This window comes from Lutra lutra, chromosome 7 (genome assembly GCF_902655055.1).
Source record: "Lutra lutra chromosome 7, mLutLut1.2, whole genome shotgun sequence".
In the NCBI taxonomy this organism is placed as follows: Eukaryota; Metazoa; Chordata; class Mammalia; order Carnivora; family Mustelidae; genus Lutra; species Lutra lutra.
Window position 1 is genome coordinate 23711671 of NC_062284.1, and position 20926 is coordinate 23732596.

The 20926-nt window shown below is 35.0% G+C and overlaps 1 protein-coding gene across 6 annotated transcripts in view; it reads right to left on the bottom strand.

The window, feature by feature from the left end:
- UBE3A (ubiquitin protein ligase E3A) overlaps positions 1–20926 on the bottom strand; it is a 97644-nt gene that overhangs the window by 5604 nt on the left and 71114 nt on the right. For all 6 annotated transcript variants that reach the window (XM_047735569.1, XM_047735568.1, XM_047735572.1 and 3 more), the window contains 5 exons: positions 18706–18911; positions 17881–18045; positions 16183–16338; positions 16015–16088; positions 579–722 (listed from right to left, as the gene is read on the bottom strand). In XM_047735569.1, the coding sequence (XP_047591525.1) occupies positions 579–722; positions 16015–16088; positions 16183–16338; positions 17881–18045; positions 18706–18911 (745 nt within the window). The remainder of the gene's footprint in view (positions 1–578; positions 723–16014; positions 16089–16182; positions 16339–17880; positions 18046–18705; positions 18912–20926) is intronic.

Below are 20926 nucleotides of genomic sequence, written 5' to 3' on the forward strand. Positions count from 1 at the left end.
TAATGCCAGTTAGAAATATTCTTGGCAATATGAGCATGTAAGTGACTTGATAACAAATATACATAAAGTTACATTAAAGCCATTATGCATCAAATAATGTGGAATACTAATAGAAATGTTTCTATATATTTAAACCCTTAAATATGCTACTGTTCATGTAAGATCCTTACTCACAAAAACATTAACTTATACAATGAAGAAAGAACAAGAAGATTATGAAACTTGATTCAAATGTTAAGATTAAGAAATCTAGTGCTGAACAATTTTGAGACTCAATTTAACCATTCTTAAATGGATTACATAATACCTTTCAATTTAAAAAATTCTGAAAAACTGAATGAATCGTATCACTTTGCAAAATTCAAAATCAAGTGAGCCCTTTAATAGCTTTGAACTAGGCCAGTGTTTTAAAAATTTCTTCAAACAAAAGCAGCAAAATATTCTCTGAATTACCAGTTCATGTGATTTGGAGAGTTCCACATAAAACTTTTAAAAGTGCTCAGAAGCTCCCGGACAGTTCCCATGCGTGTGACATGGAATGTACGGTTGTCGGTATACAGTCACAATTTAATAATTACCTTTCTGTGTCTGGGCCATTTTTGGCTATAATCATCTTTAATTTTCCTAGTCCACCCACAGGTGCTCTGTCTGTACCTGTTGTAAACTGCAAGAAAAGTCTTTTCTGCTCATCTGTAAATGAATGAACGATTTCCCAGAACTCCCTAATGAGAAAAGACAGAATACTGATTTTAGTTTGGCATTCATTTATAACTAGTACTAATGTAAAGTTTATGACTTATTAAAACTGTATTATGGAGATAACCTAGAAATTAGTATCAGAAACCCTAAACATTCATTCCTGGTGATCAAGGATCTACAAATTACTGATGCAAATTTATCTTATGGAAACACTTAAAGGCATAGCTCATGGCTACATTATCTAGAACAGTAATAACTGGTAAACTGAAGTGTCCTATAACAGGAAATAATTATGTAAACTATGGTATACTCATACAATATAATCAGGAATAAAAGACAAAACCCAAAACTCAAATCCTGTAAATTGAAAATACGAGATTGGGGGGAGGGAAGTGATACCAATTAAGGACAAAATAAAAACACATACACATACACACAGACACACGTGTAGTAGTAGTAATACAAAGGCACAATTTTTTATATAAACCAGAACACTTTTGATTTTGTAGGCTGTGGAAGTAGGGATGGGGATAATTCTGGTATTTCTGCTATATGCAATGATTTAGTCCCTGACATTCCTAAAATCTACGTGATAAAAGTCATGTTGTTATAATGATGCTTGTTATATAGTCACTCTAAAAACAAAATGCAGTTCATTAAGAGCAATCTTGGCATACGTGTATGAATAATGAGGTATCCATAAATTTAACAATATGCACTAATTCTCAGCTCAAAAAATTTCAAGAAAAGAATACATTTTAACATTTACTTGAAAAACTCTTCCCAGAATCTTGGCAGAGAACGTCACACTTCCTACATGTGTAATTATAATTCTAGTTTTTGATATCCTTGTATTTCAGTATACAATTTCTATTATTAAAATGTGGGCATTTTTATTGGTATAAGGCCAATACTTCTGACAGGGTTAGCAGCTTAATAGACTTCTTGGTTCTCCTTCAATGTCCTCCCACTTCTCTACCCTGATATTCTAACACCCTCCTCAGTTCCTGCAAACCTCCCATTCACCTTGGAGAACACAATAAAGAACTACATCATAACAACAGGAAATTAGACATGGAACTTGCAGGTGCATCTTTCAGGAAGAATTAAAATCATTCCACAGTCTAGATCATTCCTATTGGGTGGCTGACAAGAAGAAAGTCTCCTATGGCCCAGAGTTCTCTGTCAGGGCAGAACAGCTCCCCTGCAAATGGGTAGTAATCAAGTCGTCTTATCAGAGCACTGTAGGAGTGCTCTGAAGCCTAACTGAACCACCCACACCTGAAAAGGCAGATAGAAGGGTACCCTGACCAGTCTGTCTACAATATTGATTTATTTGGTTCTCTCTAGAATTTAAAATTAGAATTTAAAATATTGAGGTTACTACCAGTTTAGACAATGAAAACACTTAATGAAATTCTTCTCTTCCTATAAGTGCTATGTTCTATATTAAAATTCTGAATTAGGAATGCAACTATTTAGAAAACTGAAAATGAAAAAAAAAACTTCTGCATTTCTCCCTAAGTGATAGGTTCATGGATCACATCCCATTCACATCTCCTAAAACCTATGCAGATCAAAAAAGGAAATCTGATAAAAACACCCATAACCTTAAGTTTAGATTAAAACTAAGAAAACAGAAGAGCAAACTCTGAAGTGACATGTAAGTTGGAAGTATGAACACCTGAGCCCAAACTATCACAGCCCTACAAGAGCAATACAGAAGACAGGGGTGTGCAGAATAATATGGGTTAGACTTCACCCTGGGAAAACCCTCACTTCAAGAGTGAACTGCTAAAGAAAGGTAAGAGGAATGGGGTGGCTAAAAGGGCGGGCCCCGGAAAAGTACCAGGGTAGAAATGACAGGCAGAATCAAAACCACAGTGAGATACCACCTCACACCAGTCAGAATGGCTAAAATTAACAAGTAAGGAAACGACAGATGCTGGCAAGGAAGCGGAGAAAGGGGAACCCTCCTATACTGTTGGTGGGAATGCAAACTGGTGCAGCCAATATGGAGAACACTATGGAGGTTCCTCAATAAGTTGAAAATAGAGCTACCCTACAACTCTGCAATTGCACGACTGGGTATTTACCCTGAAGATACAAATGCACTGATCTGAAGGGGCACGTGCACCTGAATGTTTATAGCAACAATGTCCACAAAAGCCAAACTATGGAAATAAACTAGATGTCCATCAACAGATGAATGGATAAAGAAGAAGTGGTGTGTATAAATACATATACAATGGAATACTATACAGTCATTAAAAAAAAACTCGAATCCCTGCCATTTGCAACAACGAGGATGGAGTTAGAGGGTATTATGCTAAGCGAAATAAGTCAATCAGAGAAAGACAATTATCATATGATCTCTCTGATATGAGGAATCTGAGAGGCAGGGTGGGGGGTTGTGGTGGGTAGGGAGGGAAAAAATGAAACAAGATGGGACTAGGGAGGGAGATAAACCATAACAGACTCTTAATCTCAGGAAACAAACTGAGGGTTGCTAGGGGGTGAGGGACAGGGTGGCTGGGTTATGGACATTGGGGAGGGTATGTGCTATGGTGAGTGTTATGAATTGTGTTAAGACTGATGATTCACAGACCTGTACCCCTGAAGCAAATAATACATTATATGTTAATTTAAAAAAAAATGACAGATAGGCATGATGCCTGGAAGTGATGGGGAATACCCTGGGAGGCAGAGGTGTCTCCTGAAAGTAGCTTCTGGCTATAATGTAATGGAAGCAGCTAATGAAAGATTCAGGCCTTAAACAAGATAGAGTTGAAGAATCAGAAGGTGCTAGGCCACATAGCCATATATTAAAGAAACTGCTGTTACCATAATAACAAAAGAGGGACCCATTCAATCTAGAGACCACTAATGCCACCCAAACTTCTCCCCACTGTACCATGAGATCTACTAATAGCAGGTCCAGGAAAACCTCAACCAATAGAAACATAAATGGGAGAAACAGAATTCCAAAATCCAAATAATTATGAAACAAGTTCAGCAAATAAATAAGCTAAATTGTCTAGCAGAAAAAAGTATATTTGAAAAATTCAGTCATGAAAAATGGAAAATCCCATATTCCAACATGAAGAGAAAATGCAACAGCAGATCAAAAAGAACACCATTAATCAGAAATACAAAACTCAGAAATGAACAAATCTGAAACAGAAATGACAATACTCGAATATACTCACGAAATATGCAAAATAAATTCGGAAACAGAAGGTTAACTTATATGGTGACCAACGGAATGACCAAAATTTCTAGTAGGGACATAGAGAACACAAAAGAACAAGAAAAAATGTATTTATCTGGAACGCATATGTATGGAATAATCCAGGTATGAGATGATTCACTGTGACATTACTTCTCATAGCAAAATGCTGGAAATAAACACTATGTCCAGGAATATTAATAATCTATACTGCTTTCACACAGTAACAGTAGTCAGCCATACAAAAGAACATGGACGATATCTCTACCTTGACATGGGGCAATTTCCAGGATACAATGAAAATTCCTCCTCCGTCCCCTAGAAAAAGTCTGCATGCACTAGTTTAATAACAAAGGTCACAACTTGTGCCCTAAACAGACTTTTAAAGACGCCATTCCCCAAGAATTTCTTCTAAAAATGGCTTATTTCAGGCCTAGAGTTAAAAATGCTCCAGGTGAGCTAAAAATTTCAAAATGTAAAATGAAGTGATGTTAGAAGCATACCAAGACTAAACAGTATGAACATCACTAAGAATAATGACTGTGAAACACGCTCAAGATATAAAAATCTATGAGTTCAAAACAATATCCAGAAAGAGGCAAAAAACAAAACAAAAAACAAAACCAACTAAAATCCAAACTCAACTGTTACTACTCAAATTATTACAGTAACTCCTTACTCTAAAATATTTAATTACATTTTATTGTGCCTTTTCAGTAAAACTGTTTTATACAGTAATCAAGTAACAACCACCAATGAGGAAAAAGAACACCAGGTATATATGTAGAATTAACAGAAGAAATCTTTTTTTTTCCTTATCACCATTTGGCACGCCCCAGGGAAACAATGGATTCAGATAAGGATACTAATAGATATGAAAATCAGAAGAAATACAGATTAAGAGGTTTGGGAAAGATGATGGTAGCAGTGACAGTTATTTTGTTTTTGCTTTTCTTTTCAATTTTCCTACTCTCTCTCATAAAACCAGAGCTAACTGGATGGGAAAATGGAAGACCTATAGATAACACCTTCAAAACTAGACGACAAGATATTCCCCCACAAATCCTTCCATGTAAATGAAAAGAACACACCACTGACAGCTGGAATATCTGGTTGGTATCCATGTCAGTGGGTGAGGATGCAAAAGGAAGGCAAATGGGTTTCTTACAGCCCTGGGAGCAAGGGAACCTCAAAACTACCAATCCACCGGAAATCACAGGTCAATCTGAGAAGACAGCTAAAAGAGAGTTACACAATTTGTAGGCAAATGCAGGAGATCATGATACAGTATACAGCAGAAGCTCTGGGCCCTTAAAGCCCTTGAACACCAAAATTCCTTTCTGAAACTGAGGAGAAACTGCTGGAAATAAGGTCCAAATTCACCAAATCAAGAATAAAAAGGCCAAGAAATACTCAAATAAATGTACTTTTCTTTTTTCTTAAATCATTTTGCAAAAATAAAATGCATAGAGTTGAGGCATTAAAAATCTGCCCTGGCCTATCTCTCCCTCTTCCAAATATGAGAAAACTCATCTCACTTAAAAAGCACACCAGAAAAGATCACAAACACTATGAGTTACTAGAGAGGAATAATATGTGTATGTGCGCATAGGAATGATATCTCTATAGAGAATAAGATTATACTGAAAAGATCTGCGAATAAAACACATGAAAATTGTAAACAAATTTCAAATGAAGCTAAAATGTTTTAAATAACAGTAGAGGCTATGAAAGGACAACTAACTTAGAAAAAAACTTTCGGACAAAATTTCAGAATTAATGAAAAAAGATTCTGGAAGATAGGACAGAACTAGGGAATAGCTAGAAATAAAAATAAGTCATGTCAAATTGAGGAAGCAAAAATTAATCTAGAGGAACCATAAGATAAATAAGCACAATGATAATATAACAGAAACAGAAGATAAAAACTTAAATTGAATCAAAAAAAGAAGCCATGCCTGAGAGTCTCCTTCTCAACCCAGAGACACAGTTGGCAGGGGATTTCTGCCACAAGAGGTGCCGGCCTGGGAAGCGGTCCCCTTCTTGTGGAGCCTCGAGTCCCTCCTAGTCCACAGACACTGAATGGCCATAAGCACCAGCAAGGGGGATCCTGCTATAATACACATAGAGCCCAGGAAGAGCTTTCCAGCCCTATGGGCTTGATACACGTGCAACTCAGCCTGGGGAAGCTGTTAATTTCACCTCCCTCAAGCAACACCATCATGGACCACAGGGAGAACCTCATGGAATGAGATAAATAAAGCAGAACAGAACAGTGCCACAAAAGCTCTGAAAACTAAATTTGTCACTGGAACTACAACCCACAAAAAGTATGCCAGCACCTGCATGCTACACTTGAATAGTATGAATAGGATGACTCCCTGCTAAAGTAAAAAAGTGGAAACAGGACCCAGAATCTCCTAACAGACACAATGCCCAGGACATAAAACTACAACACAAAGGAAAGAAAATCAAGTGGTGTCAACACTGGGATGAGTAAGATGTTGGAATTGGGGTGCCTGGGTGGCTCAGCTGGTTAAACATCTGCCTTCACCTCAGTTGATGATCTCAGAGTCCTGGGATTGAGACCCCATATCGGGCTCTCTGCTCAGGCAGAGTCTGCTTCTCCCTCTTCCTCTGTGCTCTCTCTCTCAAATAAACAAATAAAATCTTAAAAAAAAATAAGATGCTAGAATTATCTGACAAGAATTCTAATGCAGTCATCATAAAAATGATTCTACAATTTTAAGTTCTATTGTTTCACAAATGAAACAGGAAAATCCCAAGAAAGAAATAGAAGTTATAATTAAAAAAAAAGAAAAAGAAAAAGACCCAAACATAAATTATGGACTTGAAAAACACAGGGTAAAAGAAAAATACTGGATGGGCTCAGTAATAGAGATGACAGAAGATAAAAAACTGAACAAGAGAGAAAACTGGAAAACAAAAAAACAAAAACAAACCAGAGTCTCAGATACCTGTGGAACAATGACAAATGACTAGACATTGGTACTAGAGGCACAGAAAGAAAGGAAAGAGAGCGGACTGAAAAAGTACTTGAAGAAATAATGGCCAAAAACTTTCATGTTGGGCAAAAAACCCACAAATTCAAGAAGCTGAACAAACCCCAAATGGCATAAACAAAACTACTCTTCAGCAATAAAGGGAAAATAAAGATATCACCAGATAAAGGAAAACTAAAAGAATTTGTCATTACCAGACCTGTCTTTCAAGAATGATTAAAAGGAGTAATAAAAGATGGGACTCTTAAAGCAAATGGAAAAAAGAATGGAAATAGCAGAAACATAGGTATATATGACAGACTACTATTCTCATCAATTTTGTAAATCCTATGTGATGACTGATACAAAAATCCTAACAGCATTAATATTCAAGACAATATTTAAAAGTGGGGAAAGAAATCAAAATGGGGGTGCCTGGGCAGCTCAGCTGGTTAAGCAACTGCCTTTGGCTTGGGTCATGGTCCCAGAGTCCTGGGATCGAGTCCTGCATCAGGCTACCTGCTCAGTGGGGAGTCTGCGCTCCCTCTGACCCTCTCCCCTCTCATGTTTGCTCACTCTCAAATAAATAAATAAAATCTGGGGCACCTGGATGCTCAGTGGGTTAAAGCCTCTGCCTTTGGCTCAGGTCATGATCCCAGGGTCCCGGGATAGAGCCCCGCCATCGGGCTCTCTGCTCAGCAAGGAGCCTGCTTCCCTCCCTCTCTCTGCCTGCCTCTCTGCCTACTTATGATCTCTGTCAAATAAATACATAAAATCTTAAAAAATAAATAAAATCCTTAAAAAACAAAAAAGAGAAAAAAAATCTAAATGGAAGCAAGGCTTCCATACTTCACTGGAAGACATGTTGAACCACTCTCTCATATGTACAAAGCAACCACGAAGAATACTATACTGAACAATACAACCCAAAAAAGCTAAAAATAAATCAAGAGTGTGTCCAAAAAAAAAAATGTATGAGTAATTAAATAACCCATGGAAGGCAAAAAGATAGAAACAAGCAATCATAGAGAAACAGAAAATATAAAATGGTAGACATAAACCCTAACGTATCAATAATTACCTTAAATATGAATTGTCTAAATATATTAATTATAAGGTAGACTGACAAAGGGGATGATAAAAAAAAAAGAACCATAAACTGTTTCTAAATTCATTTCAAATTCAGCAACAGATTGGTTGAAAGTAAAACAGAAAAGGATACCAGGCAAACATTAAAACAAAACAAAACAAGAACGGTATATTCATATTAGAGTCAGAGCAAAGAAAATTACAAATCGTGAGGGACCTTACATAAAAATAAAAAAGACATAATGACTCCAAATGGGTACATGCAAAAAAGAAAAAAAGACAAAGAAAAAAAAGGTAATACTAAATGACAGAGCCTCAAAATACATGAAGCAAAACCTGACAGAGATAAAAGGAGGAGATAAATATCAGAAGAGACCTACAGAAATATGCTCAGCTGATTTTTGACATATATGAAAAAGTAATTTATTGGAGGAAAGATAAAGTAGTGTATCTAGTCTATGCAAATAACTCTCAAACTCAACAGTAAAAAACAATCAAGTGCACTCTTGCCATTTATCAGAGAAATTGAAACTTGTGATTAGCTAAAAAACTGCACATGATTATTCATAGCAATTTTATCCATAATAGCTCCAAAATAGGAACAACCATGAAGTCTTTAATAGGCAAATGGTTAAAAAGACTGATGAATCCATATCAAGGAACAAATACTACTCATCAATAAACAGAAACAAACTATTGAATTGTGGAAAAAAATGTGGTTAATTGTCAAGGCTGAGTCAAAAAAGCCAATCCCTCGTTTGCAATCTTTAGATAAGCTATCTAGCTGATCTCCCGCTACCTGAAGTAGTCTCAGCCTGCTACTTCTCCGCCATCTTGCCATTTGCGACGACGTGGATGGAACTAGAGGGTATCATGCTTAGCAAAATAAGTCAATCGGAGAAAGACAACTATCATATGATCTCCCTGATATGAGGAGAGGAGATGCAACATGGGGGGTTAAGGGGGTAGGAGAAGAGTAAATGAAACAAGATGGAATTGGGAGGGAGACAAACCATAAGTGACTCTTTTTTTTTTTTTAAAGATTTTATTTATTTATTTGACAGAGAGATCACAAGCAGGCAGAGAGGCAGGCAGAGAGAGAGGAGGAAGCAGGCTCCCCGCTGAGCAGAGAGCCCGATGCAGGGCTCGATCCCAGGACTCTGAGATCATGACCTGAGCCGAAGGCAGCGGCTTAACCCACTGAGCCACCCAGGCGCCCCAAACCATAAGTGACTCTTAATCTCACAAAACAAACTGAGGGTTGATGGGGGGAGGGGGGTGGGATTATGGACACTGGGGAGGGTATGTGCTATGGTGAGTGCTGTAAAGTGTGTAAACCTGGTGATTCACAGACCTGTACCCCTGGGGATAAAAATATATTATATGTTTATAAAAAATAAAATTAATTAAAAAAAAAAAGCCAATCCCAAAAGGTGACATATTATATGTGATTCACTTAATACAACATTCTTGAAATGACAAAATTAAAGAAATACAGAACAGATGGGTGGTTATCAGGGATAAGGGAACAAAGTGGGGTTAGGGATAGGGTAAAGGTATGGATATATAGGTGTGACTCTGCCTATAAAAGAGCAACAAGAGGAGGAATTCTTGTAGTGATAGAATTTTTCTGTATCTTGACTGCATCCTACTTGTGATACTGTACTAATATTTTTTTTATTGTACTAATATTTTATAAAAATTTGCCACTGAGGGAAAAATGGTTACAACTGTATGCCAATCTATAATTATTTCCACAATAAAAAGTTTAATTTAAAAAAAAGTGTTAAAGAAGATTAACAGATGAGATGAGTAGATTTTGGAGGAAAAAAAATCAGCAGCTGGGGCGCCTGGGTGGCTCAGTGGTTAAAGCCTCTGCCTTCGGCTCAGGTCATGATCCCAGGGTCCTGGGATCGAGCCTCACATCGGGCTCTCTGCTCAGCAGGGAGCCTGCCTCCTCCTCCTCTCTCTCTCTGCCTGCCTCTCTGCCTACTTGTGATCTGTCTGTCAAATAAAAATAAATCTTTAAAAAAAAAAAAAAAAAATCAGCAGAGACAGAGAGGCACATCACATAATTATAAAGGATCAATCCACCAAAAAGACATACTGAGGCTCAAAGTATATGTACCAATCAAAAGATCTTCAAAAATAAAGTAAAAACTGATAGAGCTGAAAGGAGGAATGGACATATCCACCATTATGGAGGATTCAACACCCCTCTCTCTGAGCAACTCATAGAAATACAAATTAGTAATCTGCAAAGTCATCAACAACCAGAATCTAAATCAACATTTATAGAACATTCCACCCACCAACACAGAATACAAAAATTCAAAAGTATTAGAAGAGTCAGGTAGAGTTAAGTTCTCTGATTATAAAAGAGTCAAACTAGAAATCAGTAACAGAGATGAGGAAGATAGCCAAAAACCCTGGAAATTCAACAATATAATTTTGTTTAAATTACAAAGAGAAAGTCTCAAAATAAATCTTAAAAAATACATATGAAAAAAATGAAAATGAAACATAAAAATACAGGATATAGCTAAAGCAAGGATGAGAATATTTAAAGCACTAAATGGTTACATTAGGAAAGAGGAAAGGTCTCAAATCAATCAATTTCTATCCTCAGTAACCTAGACTAAGAAGAGCAAATAAACCAAAATAAGGAAGGAACTAATAAAGAGCAGAAATCAATGAAATTAAAAACAGGAAAAGAACAGAGAAATAAAAAGCTGGCTTTTCAATATAATCAGTAATTTCAACAAACCTCTCAAGCAAGACTAACAAGTTTAAAAAAGGGGAAAAAAAAAAACCACAAATTACCACTATGAGGAATAAAAAAGGGTATGATAGTTCAGATCTGCAGACATCAAACAGATAAAAATGGAGTATTATGAACTCTGCACACATAAATTTGACTACCTTAATAAAGTGGATCAACTCCTTGAACAACACAAATTACCACCACCCACCAAATATGAAAGATAATTTTAATAATCTTATAAACATTGAAGAAGTTGAATTTGAAACTAATATCCTCCACAAAAAGGAAATTCTAGGCCCAGATGGTTTCTTGGGAGAACTCCACGAGACATTTAAGAAATAATTAGTACCGGGGTGCCTGGGTGGCTCAGTGTAAGTTTAAGCCTCTGCCTTCACCTCAGGTCATGATCTCAGGGTCCTGGGTCCCCACATCAGGCTCTCTGCTCAGCAGGGAGCCTGCTTCCCCCCCTCTCTCTGCCTGCCTCTCTGCCTACTTGTGACCTGTCAAATAAATAAATAAAATCTTAAAAAAAAAAAAAAAGAGAAAGAAATAATTAGTATCACTTTAACACAAGCTCTCCTAGAAAACAGAATACTTCCTAATTCTTTATGAAGCCAGAATTAACCTTGATGTTAAAACCAGACCAAGACAACATTAAAAAAAGAAATTACAGACCAGTATCTTTCATCAACTTAGACACAAAATCATTAACCAATTACCAAGTCAAATTTGACAATGAACTAAATGGAAATGACTCAGATATGCAACACTGGTTCAGTAATGGAAAATCCATTAATGCAATGTGCCATATCAAATAGAGAATAAAGAAAAATCATGCTTGTATCAATAGATGCAGAAAAAGCATCTGACAAAAACCAAAAGCCTATTCACAATAAAACTTAACAAACAAGGTATATAGGGGAACCTCCCTGAATTTGTAGAGAGAGCACTAACTACACTAATGTCAAGCTTAATAAAGATAAATGCTTTCTCCTAAATTCGGAAACAAGTCAAGGCTTTTGCTTTTACTACTCTTATTCAGCACAATGGTAAAAGTTCTAGCCAGCATAATAAGGCAGGAAAAAAGAAATAAAAGGCATACAAATTTAAAAAGAAGCGTTAACTATCCTTATTTACAGAATACATGACTGTCTATACAGAAAACTCCAAGATGTCTCAAAAAAAAAAAACAAAAAACCTTTTAAAGGTGAGTTCAGCAAGGCCAAAAGATAAATGGTCAAATATTAAAAAACAAAACAAAACACACATTTCTATATACTAACAACACGTGGAAACCAACATTAAAAATACAATGCCATTAAAATAAAATAAAATACATTACCATTTACAATCACCACATTATACTTAGGTACAAATCAAACAAAACATGTACAGAATCTATGTGCTGAAAATTACAATGCTAATGAAAGGAATTTTTAAAAAAAGACCTAAATACGTGGGGAGCTATACTGTATTCACAGATTGGAAGAGTCAACATAATAAAAATGTTAATTCTCCCCAATTTGATCTTAGTGTAATTCCTATCAAAATTCTATCAAGGTTTTCTGTAGGCATAGACAAAGTGAATATGAAATTTTTATGTTAAAGCAAAGAGTAGCTAAAATATGGAAAAGGCAAGAAATCTTTCATTTAAAACAGGAATAAGCATTCTATCTGATGTTAATGCTTACCATTTACCTGTACTGACAGTGCAGTACTGGCAGAGGGATGGATAGGCACACACATCAAGGGAAGACCACAGGGATTTCAGAAAAAGATTGACACAAACATTATAAACTGATTTTTGACAAAGATGCAAAAATAATTCAGTAAAGGAAGGACAGCCTTTTCAATAAATTATATGGCAACAAGTGGACATTCATAGGCAAAAAAGTGAATCTTGACTTGAATTTCATATATTATATAAAAATCAACTCAAAATAGACCAAAACTTCAATATAAAATGTAAAACTATAAAAATTTTAGGAAAAGAGAGAGAAGGAGGAGGAGGAGAGGGAAAGAGAGAGAGAGAGAGAGAGAGAATGTATCTTCAGGACCTGAGGCTGGCCAAGAGTTTTACATCTGACTTTACCAAAAACATGATCCACAAAAGCAAAAATCAAAGCTCAACAAAATTAAAAATTTTGCAAGATTCTGTTAAGATGGAAAGATTAGCCACAAGAGTAGGAGAATGTATTTGCAAACCACCCACCTCAAAAAGGACTAGAATATATGAAGAACTCAAAGTTCAACAATTAAATAAAAAACAGACATTTCACCAAAAACAATATACCGATGGCAAGTAAGTATACAAAAAGATATTCCTCATCGCTGCCATCAAGCATACTTCAAATTACCACACAGTAAGACATCACAACATACCTAGCAGAATGGAAAAGCTAACAATTTTGACACCACCAAATGCTAGCAATGATACGGAGAAACTGAATCACTCGTATATTCCCCAGGGAAATGTAAAATGGTACAGCAACTCTGGAAAACAGTTCAGCAGTTTCTTAAAAAACTAAACATGTACTTATCATATGACCTAGGATTGCACTCCTGAGAGTTTATACCAGAGAAATGAAAGCAGGTTCTCGCAAAAATCTTTGCTTAAATGTTTAGTAGCTTTATTTCTAACAGCCAAATACTGACAACATCCAAGTGTCCTTTAACAGCTGAAAGGTTAAACTGAATATGGTGCATCTATGTCACAAAATACTATGCAGCAATAAAAAGGAATGAGCTGTTGATACATGTAACAAAGTTGATGGATCTCAAGAGAATCATGCTGGAGGAATATGAGCGTGCCTAAAAAAGGATAGCAAAACGGACCCTTCTGGTGATGGAAGAGTTGTACACAATCATCATAATACTGGTTATGCAAATCTATATAATGTGATGGAAATACACAGAAACACAAATACATAGAAATAAGTGCGTGAAAAACTGATGACATCTGACTATGGTCTATAGAGTGAACCAGTACCAATTTTCTGAATTTGATACTGTACTACAGTAATGCAAAAATGTTACCATTGTGGGAAAGTGGATGGAGGGCACAGGGGACCAACCCGTACTTTATTATTTTTTTCTAAGATTTTATTTATTTGACAGAGAGAGAGAGGCGGGCAGGCACAGAGGAGAGGGGGAAGCAGGCTCCCTGCCGAGCAGAAGAGCCCAATGTGAGGCTTGATTCCAGGACTCTGGGATCATGACCTGAGCCGAAGGCAGACACTTGACCGACTGAGACACCCAGGTGCCCCTCCAACCTGTATTATAAAAGAAAAGTCCAACAAATCTATAGTTTTTTCAAAGTAAAATTCTTAAAAAACCCCCAAAACAAAATACCTTCCAACAAAGAAATGTCCAGGCCCAGATAGTGTCACTGGCGAATTTGAGCAAATATTTAAGAGAAAAAAATACCAATCTTATACAAGTATTTCTGAGAATGAGGAACAGTACTCCTTTCAACTCATTATATAAGGGTAGCAAAAACCTGATGTGTATTTAAAAAAAAAAAGGAAATTACAGGTTAATATTCCTCATGAATACAGACAAAAAACCTTAACAAAATGTTAGTAAAATAAACAGAGCAACATATTTGTAAACTAAAAGGCCAAAGCTGTTAGGCTTATCTAAAAATAAAAGGCTGATGCAGTACTGAAAAATAAAATGAAATTAATCGCATTAACTGTGAAGTGACGATAATCAAATGTGAATTTGACCAAGCCTTTTAAACAGAAACTATCAACTAAAAAGAAACTGTAGTCCCTGCTTCTCACCCAAAAACACTAACCCAAAAACGCTAAGGAGGACCACTGAAAAAGATACTTCTAAGTCTCTCAGTAGTCAAATGAAATCAGGGAGAACTTTATCAGCAACTGGAAAACATATACACAAAATCTTGCTTGAGAGTCAACATTTTCACACTTTATTTTTATTAATGCTAGACTTTTAAATGTTCACATTTTACATATGGTTACTTTTTGAATAATTCATTTTCATTAACCTTATTTGTGGTAAGTTGTACTAGAATTTTATTTTTAATATTAAAAACTAAAATATTTCTATTGGTATTTTACATTGCACCAATGTTATGCTACTAATTTTTAGTTGAAATGTATTAAATAGTTTCAAAGTTTTTTTTTATTCATTTCACTTCAATGAATCCTGAATACTTTAAATGAAATAAATACCAACCAAGATACCAATATTGCCAATTTTTCCCTCGTATTATAGTAACTATTCCAAGTCTTCAACTTCCTACTAGTTGTAGATCCTATTTAATGGATTAATATTTTCATATATATGTTGACAAAATAAGTTTGAATTTTGTTTATAAAGATTTTTAGAATACCACTAAATGGTGAATGATCTGGAAGCTACTAAAACTTCTCACTTGCCTTTCAAATCACACTTAACATGTGATCTTAAGATATGTTATCAAGTAAGAATTACATTATTATAAGCTAGAAATAAAATTACCTTCATTCAAATATCTAACTTCAAATAAAATTACCTTCTAGAAATAAAAAAACCTTCAGAGACAACCTCCAGGAACTTAATGTTTGCATTTCTTCCACCTTATCCCACTAGGGGGCATCAAAAAAGCATCTTTGTCCCCTTTTACCAATCTCTACAAGGGAGGAAGAAGCCTATGTCTTTTAAGACTGAATTGTGTAGTACAGAAAAGGAGATAGTACGGTAGGAAGGGCATTTGTTTGGAAGCAGAAAAGATAGGGAAACTCTCCCTCTTGCTGAGAAAATCTGGGGCTCAGTTTCTTCAGGGGTAAAACACATACTAACATGTATCTTGGCATGTGATTGTAACAATTAAGTAACATTTCACACAAAAAGTGCTTCATATAAGGTGGAGAATAACAGTTCACAAACACAGAATTCAAAAGAAAGGAGAAATATTCAGAGATGGTAGCTCTATTTTCTCATTTTCTAACCAGCAGTAAGCACATGCTAATTAGAATCACTAGGAATATTAGCTAATTTATATCCCAAATGCAGAAGAAAACATGACTTACATAAAACACTTCATTCAAGAAAATAAATCATACACTGGTGATTGTATTACAAATACATTTCTAATATTACAGATTGAGAATTCGTGAGTTTGCTTACTTGGTAAGTAATACCTAGAGAGATGAAATTCTAATGCATAAACTACACACCCCTTTGATGAAGTAAATCTTCCTTTTAAGAATTAAGCACCTCACCTAATCAGAACAGAGTCCCTAGTATAGCCACCGTCATATTCCGTAGTTTCTTCTAGTGCTTGGAAATCTAGATTCTGAAAATTCAAGAAAAAATGTCTTAATATATATACCATACCATTACAAACAATAAATCAATTGGATATTTTTGCAGACACTTTGCTTTCTTACCCGGCTTCCACATATAAGCAATTCAATTTCCTCTGGTCTGAATAAATACTTTAAGGGAGACTCATTGGTCACCATATGAAAACCTCTCCGAAAGGCTTTGAATTGTTTTTCTACTGATTTATTGAGAATGTAGTCAGAATAGAGATTGACAAATTCCTGCAGAAAACATTAACCACAAGAACTTCTTATAATATGCTATACAAATAAACACAACAAGATACTGGGCTGCGTATCCTTTTGTTTTTATTTTCCCAAAGAAGAACAATCAAGAATATTTTTAAAGATTCAAACCTTACACATACAAAGGAAAATACAGGTATACCTCAGAGATATTGTGGATCTGGTTTCGGTCCACCGCAATGAAGCGAGTATTGCAATAAAGTAAGTCAAATGAATTTTTTGGCTTCCCAGTGCATATAAAAGTTATGATTATGTTATGCTGTAGTTTATTAAGTTTGTAATACAGAATACCTTAAAAAATGTACATACCTTAATTTTAAAAATACATTGCAAAAAAATGCTAAGCATCATTTCAGGTTTGAGTCATAATCACTGAGCACAGATCATAACAAATATAACAATGATGAAAAAGTTTGAAAAGTCTGAATTACCCAAGTGTGACACAGAGACTCAGAGTGAGCAAATGCTGTTTGAAAATGGTGCTGACAGACTTGCTCAAGACAGGGTTGCCATAAACCTTCTAATTTATGGGAAAAAAAGCAACATCTGCAAAGTGCAATAAATTTGTACAATAAAACAAGGTATGCCTGCAACTTCAACAATTTCACAGCTCTCTGCAATACCAATATTGAACTATAAAAAGGCCATGTACATAAACTAAATATAAATATGTTTCAATTTTGATATTATATTAAGCAAGACTGAATATAAAAGCTGGACCTCAATACAATTTTGAGATCCCTCAACCAGGTGTGCAAACACAGAGACATTTAAATCGTATACATCTATTTATAAAAGCTAACAATGCAATGTACCTGATTTGAGCAAACCAGGAAGCCTCATGTTGTCTATGCTACAATATATGAGAAGGGGCCTACTGTATCCAGTTCAGCAAAAACGCTGGTGTTTTACTTGATACGTAAGCTACTATATCAAATCATAAAAGGTAAATGCACTTTGTATCCTAACTTGGAGAATATTTTATCAAAAATTATGCTGTTATAAACATTTTTTTAAGGCTTACTATTTATTATCTTAATTTTCCTGTCATGTTCCGGATTATTCCCAATTTCCGAATGGATACAAAAAACCTATCTGATTCAACACTTTTCACTAGCATATTTAAGTCACATATATATGTGTATACACTAAAGATAATGATCACTTGTTTGGAGAGAAGGATCTTAATCATGATGTCCCTGTTCCCTTTCCCATGTGGAGTCTAGTATCAGAAACACACTATTTCTTGCTTTTTTTACAGCCACACTATTTCATTCACTATCTCCAACTCCTGTCCTCTTTCTTAGAAAGGGCTTTAGTGCCCAACTACAGGCTCTCATACCAGCTGATATTCAAGATTTAGGAAATGGGCTATTTCATTTACAGGAATTTGATTACTTGATTTCTTGAGTTTTTGTATGAAGTATTTGATACTTCTTTAAAAATTACAAGCATATATGCTTTAAAACTCTGTTAATAAAGAGACAAAGACAAAGATGGTATTAAAACACTTATTACCTTCCTGTTTTCATTCGTAATTGGAATTTTATCACCATTTTCCTTTAGATCATACATCATGGGATTACCAAAGAGGTCTGTCTGAGATATCTGGAAAGTGATCATCATGTCATCTTCCACATTTCCTTCATATTCCAATAAATCTTTTAAACTCTGATATAGGACCTAACAACCAGAAATGAAAAATTAGGTTACCACAATACTATAAAATACAGTAATTTGTATCCCTCTTCTAGGGAAGAGAAAAAAAAAACAAAAACAAAAAACCTGACAGAACTAAAGCATAGAAAGCATTCTCTCTGTCCCCCAAATAGTTTATGATACAGAAAGACTGACAGATACTGATCTAATTCTCTGCTGAGAAAACCAGAGCGTCAATTTAGCAATGGATTTTACACTGTACTCTATGAGAGAACCTCAAAGGTTTCTCACAGTGAGGGAGGGGGTAGAGACAGAAACAGATGTACTAACTGTAGCCACCAAACCCCCTCTCCAGAGCACCTCTGATTTCACCTGGCAATCTCATGTGGCTTCATTAAAAAACAAAAAACAAAAAACACCTAAAACCCCAAATCCAAAATGACATGTTAAAACTCATTCCTACAGAATCAATCCTACAAAACTTACCTGCTGACGGTTATACTAAATTTCCCCTTTGAGTTTTTAGTGTTCATGGTACTTCAACAGATTAAAATGACTTTATCTCACTAAGTATAAATATTAATAAAAACTATTTCAAATGAAAACTAATTTTTTTACATAAATTAAACTTTAGTTTTGCTTTTAAATAAAATCTAAACATAAAATAAAAAATTACAGACTTACAGGGTGAGAATCTCCTAGGTCACGAAAAGTTCCTTTTTTCCCCATTAGCTTCCTGTAGACAACCATGGGAAAATGTACATCCAGTATACAGTTATTGTAAATAGCCAGACCCAGCACTATGCCAATCAGAGTGAACTGACCCTCAGTTTCAAAAGAGGATGGATTAAACCAAAACAATTTTGTAGATTCATCATATGTGAACATACCTATAAAAAATGATTTTAAGAAATATATTACTTTTATATTTTATTAAATATCGATGAATACAAATATAAAATAATTACACAAACTTATATGTAGTAAGTGCACAAAGTTTTTTCTCTATTACATTAACACTTGAGAGACCAAAGCTCATACATGATTGTTATAAATTGTGGCAAATGGTAGTATATCATTTTAAGCAGCCATGGAAACAAAACAATAAGAAATTCTGGCTGCATTTTCCAAGAAGGTAGGGAAAATGTTTATTAAAGTTCTCTAATTGTCTACTAATACAAATGATAACTTAATTTGTATTGATACTTTATCCACTGAATGGTTGAAAATAAATGCAAAACCAAAAGGAAAAAAAAGCTTTATTAAAACATATTTAATCTACATGTGATTTCAAAAAATAGTTTTGAATTTCATCAAAGAAAAGTTTTTGTTTTTTGAAAACTGCAATGATCCCATGAGGTTTTTTTTTTTAGCACCTTTCAAACAAAGTCAGATGAAGTCATAATAAGCTTAAATAAGTTTGATGAACTTAGATTATATCCAAAACCCAAAGCTATTAATACACACATTGTGAGCCAATAAATAAAACAAAAGTAGCTTGCATTTATAGTCTTATTTCAATTTTACATGGTCTCCACTATTCAAAACCCAAGCTTAGAAATCTTTTTTGTATCATTCATTTTAAAAACTAGGAATGTTTGGTTTTACCTATCTGAATACCATTACTAAGGCAGAATTATTTTCTTCCCTTTAGACAGAGTATCTAAGGAAAAGGTTACATGGTATTTTATGAATTTATGACTTTTCTCACTTTGCTAAAATGTTTTTCAATTGCTACTGTGCAACTGAATGAAAATACCTTAAGGATTAGGTCTGAGGGGCGCCAGCATGGCTCAGTCCATTAAGAGACTGCCTTAGGCTCAGGTCATGATCCCAGAGTCCTGGGATCAAGCCCCACACTGGGTTCTCTGCGCGGTAGGGAGCCCGCTTCCCCATCTCACGCTCCCCTTGCTTGCCTTGCTCTGTTTCTCTGTCAAATAAAATCTTAATTAAAAAAAAAAAACTTAGTTCTGAATTAAAAGGGGCAACGTCCAAAAGCACAAACTTTAGAAATCAGTATGACACATAATTACATTCATTTATATGATTTTTAAAAGCTTTAAAAATGTTTTGTTTTGTTTCTTAAGATTTTATTTATTTATTTGAGAAAGAGACAGTGAGAGAGAGCATGAGCGAGGAGAAGGTCAGAGGGAGAAGCAGACTCCCCATGGAGCTGGGAGCCCGATGTGGGACTCGATCCCGGAACTCTGGGATCATGACCTGAGCCGAAGGCAGTCGTCCAACCAACTGAGCCACCCAGGCGTCCCTGTTTTTTTTTTTATTTTTATATTTAGTTTAAGTTCAATACAAAAGGAACTGTAAAGTGTTCCCTGGATCATCAAAGTATAAAGTAAGCAAGGACATTTTTTTAATGAAGTTAATGTTCATGAAGTAAAAGTGAAAATTATCCAATTCTCACCTGAATTTCAGTTTAGATCCAAACTATTTTTTATCAAGAACAGTAAAAAATTATTACAATTAATAAATAAATTTGATGAAATATCACAAATGTTGTCCTTGGTCTCAAGAACAATAAACTACAAATTAATCAGAATATAAATTACAGAGGCCATTACTCTCATCTGTGTTATGAAAGATTATAATTTTAACGTTCAAAGTGATTCCATTTTGGGCACATTTTTGCCAGTCCCTGGAAGAAATGCACCATAAAAAGTGGCTCTTCTAAAATATTCATTTCTGATAGTTTTAACTACTATCATTTCAATTACCTTACTATCAAGTGGAACTATTAAATGTTATGTTTTTCTCTTGAAAGTATTTCTGCATATAATGTTAGTATGCTTTACAGCTGATGTTTAACGGGTCGAGACACAAAGGAACCAGAGCTAAGGTTTACCAAACCTAAGAAGATCACAAATTAATTTTCTTTCAAAAAAAGGCATGG